Source organism: Pelophylax lessonae (assembly GCF_965119305.1).
Source record: "Pelophylax lessonae genome assembly, chromosome: 5".
Taxonomy (NCBI): domain Eukaryota; kingdom Metazoa; phylum Chordata; class Amphibia; order Anura; family Ranidae; genus Pelophylax; species Pelophylax lessonae.
Window position 1 is genome coordinate 129863599 of NC_138772.1, and position 11713 is coordinate 129875311.

General features: G+C 40.4%; 1 protein-coding gene across 1 annotated transcript in view; it reads right to left on the reverse strand.

Annotated features, from left to right (window-relative positions):
* IGF2BP3 (insulin like growth factor 2 mRNA binding protein 3) overlaps positions 1 to 6992 on the reverse strand; it is a 165509-nt gene extending 158517 nt beyond the window's left edge. The window contains exons 1-2 of the mRNA XM_082259698.1: positions 6446 to 6992; positions 4552 to 4612 (exon numbers count right to left, since the gene is read on the reverse strand). Coding sequence (XP_082115824.1) covers positions 4552 to 4612; positions 6446 to 6620 — 236 coding nt within the window. The 5' untranslated portion in view covers positions 6621 to 6992. The remainder of the gene's footprint in view (positions 1 to 4551; positions 4613 to 6445) is intronic.
* Between the last annotated feature and the right edge of the window lie 4721 nt (positions 6993 to 11713).

Consider the following 11713-nt stretch of genomic DNA (forward strand, 5'->3'; position numbering starts at 1 on the left):
TGTGTACATTATTCCAACTCCTATATATATTATATATAATAATAATAATAATAATACAACTACACAAAAAAAAAAAAAGGACAGGATAGAGGTCTTTTCCATTTAAAAATACTATTTTAGTTAGAGAGATGCCCATGGGGTGAGATCAGGCACTTATGTGAAGGGTACTACAAGACACTGGCTAGTCCAAAGCACTCTGCATGCCAAATATTTTTTTTAAACAAATGCATACTACTTTTTACAGCTTTGTACTTCTTTTTTTATTTAAATTACATGTGTGCAATTGCCTGTCACAGTGTGTTGGGAGTTCACATCACTTCTATAGAAACATTTAATCCTGATTTCAAGATTTTGAAATCCAATATATTAAGACGTGAGCCACCAAATCTCACTGGAGGTAACAGTAGTGTTGGAAAAAAATAAAAATAAAAAGGGGACAAATGTTTAAACATACTACACATTGATAGAACCACTTCTGGGCCAAAGCAGGAAAACACAAAAATTACCGTGAAACTTACAGGGGAAAGAAAAAAAAAAAAAAAAAAAACCCCACACACACGCTGCCAAACCACCTTTGTCCATGCATTCATGTATGTAGCTCACTGTGTAAGTACACACCCCTACAGATTGTTCATATACAACACAGAAACCTACATTACATATAACCTGTAACTATTTAATGACTGGAGGTGGGGTCTATAAACTGTCCTGCTGGTTGACTGCAAACCACTGTGTTCACTCTGAAAACAGGTTAATGGAAAGGTTGCATACAAAATGGACACTTCTTAAGACAGGAAATGTAGAGTCCCATAGTGAATGTTGATGGATGCTACATTAGGCGTAGACAAAGATATGCAACCAGCGGCTGCGTGTGAAACAAACAATAGTAATAATAATATAAAAATATTTATATCACTTACAGATGGATAAAATATAATTTTTTTTAATTATTTTATTTAACCCAAGTTAATAAGAGACTTCATTTTGAGCCTTTTCAAAATGTTTTTTCAGAAGATTCAATTTTATTTGACTTTAAAAATTCAGAAAAGCGCATCAGTTTGGATAAAGCAAGCCATACCGCTACCAACATAAATAGATTATATAAAAAGAAAAACCCCACACACACACACCACTACAACCCTCATGCTAAAACTTCATGAAGTCAGGTGAAAAGTTACTGAAAACTGCTAGAGATATGTAGAAATATTTAAGACTTTCATGTCTTTTTAACCGTTTCAGGAACAGTTTTTTTTTTTTAGGTCAGCCACCTAGAAGTTTAGCAGCATTGTTTAACATGACAATAACTTTATGATTGGCAGAGGGTCTGAAATCTAGGAAAATGCATGGTTGTACATTCCTACTTTTCTGCTGCAGGGTTAATAATTAGCATTCTCTTGGCAAAATGCATTTCACATTTGAATGTGTTGTGCTAACAACAAGATTAAACATATACACACACATATATATTTTTATATATATATATATATATATACATATACATACACACACACACACACACACACACAAATTATATATATATATATATATATATATATATATATATATATATATATATTATATAAAAAATAAAAAAAGAATAAAAAAGCCTAAAAGATCTCAAAAGGAAAAAAAAAAAAGGCAAGGATTGTGTCAAAAAAACAAATACGAACATTACATATGTGACAAAAATGTTAATAATGCTTTTTAAAAAAGGCACAAATGTATATTAGGGGGGTGCTGGTCCAAATTAGTGCCGCAAGGTGTATTATTAACTATTGATTTTGTGTCAGGGTCTGCCATAGTTTATTTCCATTGCAGTAATACACCCCCGTTTAGTAACATAGGGAAAAAAAAAAAAAAAAAAAAAAAAAAAAGCTATCCACAAATATCTACAGTTGAGCTGTATGCAACCAATACAGACATTTTCAGCTTTTAACAGAAGTGCATCACACCACGTTGGCCTAAAATCGTCATCCATGATTCATTAACATCTAAAAGCGCACCAAAAAAAAAAAAAACTGCATTCCTACAGGAGACTCCAATAGTGTAATCAGGAACCAACACTGGGCTGGAGGCATGATCCTAGGCTCTCCCCTCCCCCATGCAGCTACTATCAGGAAAACCTTGACAAGGCCCCTTTTTTTTTTTCCTCTCCTATAGCGGTGTCTTAATGCTTCAATAAGCCTTCCACAGCACCATATTCCCAACCTGCCTTTCACAGCAGGTATAAAGGTCATTCCAGCAATGTGGGAGTGTCCATGTCAGATCTCCAAAGTCCCAACATGGCTTGGAATGCAGTGACTGCTGGGCCTAAGAATTTTTACTTTGCATAACAAATCAAGCACACTTTGTAACGATTGGTCTTCTGGATTCGGCTCAACTTTATGGCAACCCTAACTGATACCACCTCTTGACCTTCCCTATACGTGAGGAGGATATGGATTGCCATTTCCCAACCCCCTCCCTGCCCCATAATGCATAGCTTTATCTGCTTCTGAAAGAATCAAACTAATGAGGAGTGGTGGTGGTGAGGGGGAGGGGAAGATCTGTGCATTCACAAACACACGCACGGTATGAGAAAGTTAGAAATTCACTCAATCTTGCAGGAAGTTTTTAAGAGGCGCGAAAAGGGGCAGAAAATAAAATTTGAATTTCATTCAGTAGGTTTTACCCAACCATGACTCCAGCAAAAGGAGAGGAGGGGGGGGGGGGTTGAAGAAAAAAAAAAAAAAACACCCAAACAGCCGCCATGCTATTCTTTAGAGGAGGGGGGAGGTGGGGACACATGGAAGATGTCGACTGACTGGAGGGCCTCACTGAAAAGTGAACCTTAGATTTTCAACATACCAGCAGAGTGGGTGGGCTCTCACTGGGTACACATTTACCATGCGAACATCAAACAAAAGACCTTTCCCACCACCCACACCTTATTTAACCCTACAAAATACAGGGATAGTATATAGAATAAGAAATTTACAAACAAAAGAAAAAAAACAAAAAAAACACACCATCACACACACAAAATAAATAAATAAACCCTTACACTTCCCCCACCCACCAACAGAACGCCACCAATACCCAACTTCCATCTCTGCTACGTGTTACAAACCCACACAGGGCCTACAAGCACGAGCCCTATTGCAGAGCCTTTGAACATAAATCAAAAAATAATTCACTTTACACAGCTTTGCAATTTAAAGCACATTTTTCAAACCAATAATCTGCTATGATGAGAAAAGGACTAAATATCCTTATAACAATTATGGCAAATTATCACAATTCAGCTAATAACCAAAAGCAAAGCTTCTATAAAAAAATAAAAATTAAATAAAAAGGTTACAACTGCAGATTTAAAGCAGTAAGCCAACACCCTGGATGTGTATTATGACGTTTAACAAAAAAATAGCTTGTTAAAAACCCAAAATTGGGATTAAACAGCATATTTGACACATATACAGCACGAGAAGGAAGCACAAAAATAGAAGGATTCAAAGCATAAAAACATAAGCATCAGCTTACACGTCACTTTTTTTTTTTTTTTTAACTTTTAGACCTGGCCCCTCTGAATTTTCCTCCATGTGCTCTGGTGGGGGCGTTGGGGAAAAAAAAATACATTCATTGGAGTACAATAGAAGGGTCCCCAATTGGGCCTCCCAAAAATGGCAGCAGGTTCTGTGTGAGGCCCAATGATCATGCAAAGAGACCACAGGCAAACAACACGCACAGCATGCATAGAAGGGAGGGGGTGCAAAATAATCCCATTTATCTGCTCCTGGGCTGCAACTTTTGAAGTGCAAAAACGCACACATTTGCATTTAAAGTAAACCACTCATTTTTATTTAAATGCCTGGGCCACAATAAAATCTAAAAGAAAAGACATGGTGGAAAAAAGGGGGGAGGGGGGAGGCCAAGTGGAGCAAATAAACAAGAAGAAGAAAAAAAAAAAAAAACACAACAGGGGTGGAAATAAAAAACAGCACCTTTGAGCCTTCTTAATAAAGCTTTACATGAGATAACGATCTTTATTTTTAACCACATGACTAATTTCAAATCTCACTGGACTAAAAATAAGCCACTTTGTTTGTTTGTTTTAAAGATCCTCAGCCTGTTTTAAATTTGTGAATCAAGCCTCATATATAAAAGATTGAGATCACGTGTTGGTGACATAAAACCACAACACTCAGTACAGCACACTACTACTACTACCACATTTTGTAATAAATCCTGCAACATCTCATTGCACAAACTCAACCAATGACAATTCTCACTTCCACCCCTCTCTTAAAAATAAAATAAGCAAAAACTAGATCAAATAGTAAATATTGGAATAAAAACATCCTGCTACAGCAGCAAAAAAAATAAATAAATAAAAAAAAATAAACAAAAAACACACCACCACATCAACAAATATTTAATAAACATCCAACTCTTCATTTTTGCATTTACAAGACACCCAAATCTTTATCAAGATTCAAAAAACAGCTTCATTTTTGCAAAATATTTAACACACGCCCAACTCATTTATTTTAAAATATTTTTTTTAAAAATTACCTCTGCCTTTTGGGGACCGAATGCTCAACTTCTATAACTTTGCCATGCAGCTCCACTTTCCCTGCACAAGACAAAAAAATAAATAAAAAAAGGTTATGGTGGAAGGTATGAATGGGTGACCTGCACAGGCCTACTTACCTCCTCCCCTTCCCCATTTACAGGAAGATGCAACACGTTTGAATGGAGGAGAGAAGCGGTGCAGCTCTCCAGCCTCTCTCCACACCCTGAACAAATGTATCAATCAAGATTCCAAAATATAAAAAATAAAACACATACAATAAAAAAGCATAGAGTGTGTAAATGAGTGTGTGCAGGAGATGGGGAAGCCGGCGATCGGTTGGGGTTTTAAAAGAAGCGGCAGCTTCTCAGCAAGGCAATAATGAATAATTAAAGAGCAGAAATGGAGGAAGGGGGTGTGATCGCAGGGAAGAAGGGGAATGCTGCTTTAAGCTGCTTTCTTGCAAATCTTCGACAGCATAGGTGGGGTGGTGTTAGAAATGAAGCGATGGGTGCCCCTATGGTGAGATTTATGAATGGGTCCACCTGGGTGACCTCCACCCCTGCACACACGTTGGAGATCGGTCACCTAAAGATCCACCTTGTGCTGACAGCACACATGTGACCACTGGGCAGGATGCTGATCTATCGCATGGGGTGTTCCCAGGGAAGGAGGTTGGGGGGTGTGTGGTGGTGATGGAGGAGGAATGGAAGGGGGTGTGTAGTCCCCTGCCTGACACTTTGGGGGCAATCTCGATGTGCCTAGGGCAGGGATGGCATAGGGGGTGCAGAGCACACACACGATCCCAATATGCCCAGGGCAGGGCTGGCACAGGGGATGCAGGAGGTGGCAGAGCGCACACACACGATCCCAATGTGCCCAGAGCAGGGGGTGGCAGAGCACACAGGATCCCAATGGTGCTGGCACAGGGGGTGCAGGAGGTGGCAGAGCACACACACGCGATCCTGACATGCCTAAGGCAGGGGGTGGCAGCGAACACACATGATCCCAATCTGCCAAGGGCAGGGGGTGGCAGAGAACACACACGATCCTGGTGTGCCCAGGGCAGGGGGTGCAGGAGGTGGCAGAGCACACACAAGATCCTGATGTGCCCAGGGCAGGGGGGTACAGTAGGTGGCAGAGCGCACACACGATCCTGATGTGCCCAGGGCAGGGGGGTGCAGGAGGTGGCAGAGCGCACACGCGATCCTGATGTGCCTAGGGCAGGGGGGTGCAGGAGGTGGCAGAGCGCACACGCGATCCTGATGTGCCCAGGGCAGGGGGGTGCAGGAGGTGGCAGACTGCACACGCGATCCTGATGTGCCCAGGGCAGGGGGGTGCAGGAGGTGGCAGAGCGCACACGCGATCCTGATGTGCCCAGGGCAGGGGTGGCGGTATACACACACAATCCTGCTGGGGATGGCACTGGGGGTACAGGAGGTGGCAGAGAACACAGATCGCAATCTGCCCAGGGAAGGAGGTGGCAGTGTACACACGATCCCGCTGGGGCTGGTACTGGGGGTGGCAGAGAACACACAAGATTGCAATCTACCCAGGGCAGGAGGTAGCAGTGCACGCAGATGATTCTGATGTGCCCAGGGCAGGGCTGGCACAGGGGGTGCAGAAGGTGGCAGCTTTTACACACAATCCCGATGTACCCAGGGCAGGGCTGGCACAGGGGGTGCAGAAGGTGGCAGCCTTCACACACACACACGTTGTCACTCCATCCGAACTTGTGACACGACCCAGCGATCTGCTAAGGGGCCGCCACCCACCGCAGTCTGATGGGTGGGATCGCTTGGGCAAAGTCACGGCACCGATCCTTTTAAATGTCCCCCCAGCAAAGTTCGGGCAGTGCTGCCCCCCCCCCTCCCCGATCCCCCCATAGATGCCTACCTGAGAGGGTATCGATGGCCTTCATCGCCCAATTCTCATCGGGGCAGTCCACAAACGCGTATCCAGTCTTGACCAGAAACTGGCCGGTGAACGGGATCTTCGACTCCTTGAAGAGACTTTCCAGATCCGGGGGGCTGACGTTCTCGCTGAGGTTTCCGATGTACAGCTTGTTCATTTTAAAAATAACAAAAACATAAAAACAAAAAAAAAAAAAAAAAAAAGAGAAGAAGAAGGAGGGGGGCGATCGGTGTCCCCCCTTCCCCGGACTTACAAGCCGCCCGCCCGGATCGCGGAGGAGGAAGGAAGATAGAAGGGGCGGCCGCGGAGCTGCGAGGAGTGAGTGGAGGAGCGGCGGCGGTGCTGGCGGAGGAGGAGGAGGAGGAGAAGCGGCGGCGGGGATCGGGGCGCTGCGAGCCGGATGTGCCGAAAAAAATAAAAAAGGAAAAGCAGCTTTTTGAGTAGAATGGCGGGCTGAGCAAGAAAAAAAAAAGGAGGAGGAAAAGCAAAAAAAAACAAAAAAAAAAACTACTTTTTGTCTGACACCCCCCCTAAAAAAAAAAAAAAAAACTGCTTTTGGCAGGCAGACTGTGAAAATGTCAGTCTACGTGAATGCAGGCGCCGCCTCTAAATAAAAAGCGAGAGAGAGGAGCGGAGGAGGGGAGAGGACAAACACTTTAATATTCCGGCTTTTTGAATGAGCCACGTGTTCAAACTACAAATCAACTCCTCACGTGAGGAATCCCGGCTTCTCAATTAGATCGGGGGAGAAGAGAGAGATCGGAGGGGGAGGGGAGCAGCACAAGTTTGGCTGGGGGAGGAGGGGGGCTGGGCTGTTAGTAGATTCCTCTATGGATGGGGACTACAGGAACACCGCCCCACTCTCTATAGGGAAGGAAGTTTAATGCTATGCCAATGATTTCTTTTTTTTTTTAATAGGATGTAAAATAGAAGAAGGAAAGGGGGGGGGGGCATGGCCATCTCTCCGCCTCCCCCCTCTCCCTCCTCCCCCTGGGGTGTGCGGAAAAAAAAACTCTTGCAAGGGGGAGGGGAGGAGGTCGTGCAGTTCCTTTTGCTGTTTGCCAATATGGCTTGAGGACTTTGAATAGGTAGATCGCTTTCACGAGTAAATGGGGGGAGGGGTGTAGTAGGATGATCATACACCAGGCTTCTGCATCGGCCGACATGCACTGCAGCAATTGGAGGAGGGGGGGGGGCATGGCATGCCAACACTTGGCTTTGTTTATCTTTATTTTTTTTATACTCCCCCTTTTTTTTTTATAAGTTCCTGAAATGCAGCATCCCCTCCCCCCTCCTTATTGGAGATCGCAGCACTAGATCGTCCGCACAGAGCCATCGATGGATCCTGCGCCCCCCCCCCCCCCTCCTCGCTCACACAGCCATTCATAATTTTCCTGCATTTGTAAGAAATAACAATGGTGGCTCTGTGGGGGGAGGGGAGGAGGGATGGGAAGAGTCAGCCTCTAGTAAAAACAAAAATGTTGAGTGGAGGTGCAAAGAATCTCCTCCGATTAAAAAGCCTTTCTTTCCATCACCCGGGAGAAAGCCTCTGCTGTCATTCTGTTCACTTGTTGCAGATTTTTCTTTTTTACTTTCTGTAGGGCGACCTAAAAATCTGTAAGTATCCATTCCAGTTTTTTTTCCTGGAGTCAACAACATGCTGTGTGTGATTTGTGCTGGGAGCCTTGTAGTGGGGGCACTGGGGGCATTCACCTTACATCTCAGGACTGCTGCAAATATACACTTCACATTTTGGTAACATTCCCATTTTTTATTTTATTTAACATTTTTTTTTTGCTTAATTAGATAAAAAGAAAAGCTGATCCTGCATGAATGCATTCCATACACCCGATAGGTGTGTAATCAGAATGTTATTTATTTTATTATAAATATTTATTATTATTTATTGCTATGTATGTGTGATTAGACATCCATAATACATACATGGTGTGTTTAACCATATATTTCCCTGACCTTTTCTGCCTGCACACGGAGATGGGTGTCCTTTGTGTTTTATTTATTCCATACAATCTATCCAACTTCCTTTCCATGCATTTCAATATTTGTAATCCTTCAATTGAAAGTTTGTAATTTTTTATGACTGCTGTGGGTATTGGTAGAAATCTGGAGTGGCATCATGGCAAAGCTCAGAGGCCTTGGTACGTTTAGTTAGCTGTAAAGCACTTAACGTGATTAACACAGTTCTAAAAATTAGGAGGTGAAATATATTATTCTGTTGTTTTTATTTATTTTTTTTTACAAAGGAAAAGTTTGCATACAATGAAATGGCTGTTGATTGTACATTGGAAATACAAATAAACAAAGAAACGAGTTTGTTGATTTCAGGGTCAGTGCTTTATATTCATAAATCATTTGAAAAGCTTGGGAGAAAACAATAACTGATTCCATTTAATGTATGTATGCATGGAGGGAGAGGAAGGTGTGGTTTAATGACAGCAGAATAGGACACGTTTTTTTCAGGGTTTATTATTTAGTACATTCAAATAAATATATTTCATCTAATAAAAGCTTAGAACAAGTTGTATACATCTTATAAATACATGCATAGAGCATAGTGTGTACATATAATACATATACATATTCTATTTATCTGATAAATAAATGCATTGACCATGCTGTGTGCATTTGATAAATGCATGGAGCATGTTGTATTTACCTGATAAATAAATGCATAGATGTAAACATCTTATAAAGGCATGCATAGAGCATGGGGTGTACATCTGATAAATGCATAGAACATGTATACAGCTTATAAATGCATGCATAGAGCATGGTGTGTATGTCTAATAAATAAATGCATAAAGCATGGTGTGTACATCTGATAAATGCATAGAACATGTATACAGCTTATAAATGCATGCATAAAGCATGGCGTGTACATCTGATAAATAAATGCATAGAGCTTAGTGTGTACATCTGATAAATGCATAGAGCATAGTGTGTACATCTGATAAATAAATGCATAAAGCATGGTGTGTACATCTGATAAATAAATGCACAGAGCATAGTGTGTACATATAATACATAAATGCATAGAGCATAGTGTGTACATATAATACATAAATGCATAGAGCATAGCGTGTACACATGATAAATGCATAGAGCATGTTGTATTTATCTGATAAATAAATGCATAGAGCATGGTGTGTACATCTAATAAATGCATAGAACATGTATACATCCTATAAATGCATGCATAGAGCATGGGGTGTACATCTGATAAATAAATGCATAGAGCATAGTGTGTGCATCTGATAAAAGCATAGAGCATGTTGTACTTATGTGATAAATAAATGCATAGAGCATGGTGTGTACATCCAATAAATGCATAGAACATGTATACATCCTATAAATGCATGCATAGAGCATGGGGTGTACATCTGATAAATAAATACATGTTCTATTTATCTCATAAATGCATAAACCATGGTGTGTGCATTTGATAAATGCATGGAGAATGTTATATTACATAAATGCATAGAGCATGGTGTGTGCATCTGATAAATGCTTAGAACATGTTGTATCTATATCTTATAAATGCATTCATAGAGCATGGGTGTACATCTGATAAATAAATGCATGTTTTATTTATCTGATAAATACAACATGCTTCGTGCATTTATTTATATGATAAATAAATGTATAGACCATGGTGTGTGCATCTGATAAATGCATGGGGCATTTTGTATTTATCTGATAAATAAATGCATAGAAGATGTATATATCTTATAAATGCATAGAGCATGTTGTAAACATCGTATAAATGCATGTTGTGTTTATCTGACAAATAAATGCATAGAGCATGGTGTGTACATCTAATAAATAAATGCATAGAGCATGGTGTGTACATCTAATAAATAAATGCATAGAGCATGGTATGTACATGTAATAAATAAATGCATAGAGCATGGTGTGTACATTGAATAAATAAATGCATAGAGCCTGGTGTGTACATCTAATAAATAAATGCATAGAGCCTGGTGTGTACATCTAATAAATAAATGCATAGAGCCTGGTGTGTACATCTAATAAATAAATGCATAGAGCCTGGTGTGTACATCTAATAAATAAATGCATAGAGCATGGTGTGTACATCTAATAAATAAATGCATAGAGCCTGGTGTGTACATCTAATAAATAAATGCATAGAGCATGGTGTGTACATCTAATAAATAGAACTCCTAGAACACGGGGGTGTATATCTTATAATTTATTACAGCTTGCTGGGTGCTTCTAATACATTTATTCGATTCTTTACAGCATCCTTTATTTATTAGCTGTACGCCCCATGCTCTATGCATACATGTATTAGATGTACACCCCACATTCCATGTGTGAGATGTACACAATATTCTCTATGTATTTGTTTGTTGGGTATACATACAACATTATTTGTGCATTTATTTGATGTATGTAGCATGTTGTGTGTGTTTATTAGATGTATGTATCTATCGGATGTATACATGTTTATTAGATGTGAATAATAAATGCATAGAACATGCTGTATACAGCTAATAAATACATGCACAGGACACATTGTATATACCTAATAAATGATCAGGCTTGTGTGTTCATCTAATAAATGAATAGATGTAGTGTTCATCTAATAAATGAATAGATGATGTAGTGTACAAGTAATAAATGAATAGGGAATATTCTAAATCAGTTTCCTCTAATAATAGCATAGAACATCTAATACAAATACCGAGCATGTGTACGTGAAGTTACTGAATAGATGATGTTTGTACAAGATGAAGAGGGTATGTGTACATGTGATAAATGAGTACATGTGATAAATGGAGGATGTGTATATGATGACATTGGTAGGATATGTAATAGATGCACAGAGCCGGGGGTTGTAGTAATAATAAGGGGACAGATGAGTTGTATTCATGTAATAGATGATTGGATATATCCATGTGATGGAGGGGTGTAGTATGATGGAGGTGTATATGGCTGTGTGTAATAGATGATGTGATATATCCATGTGATGGAGGGGTGTAGTATGATGGAGGGGTATATGGCTCTGTGTAATAAATGATGTGATATATCCATGTGATGGAGGGGTATATGGCTCTGTGTAATAAATGATGTGATATATCCATGTGATGGAGGGGTATATGGCCCTGTAATGGATGATCCCATCACGTGTACATGTAATCGGGGCACATAGGAGATCGTGATGTGTACATGGTCTAGGAATGGTTTCGGATGTTTAATGCACACACA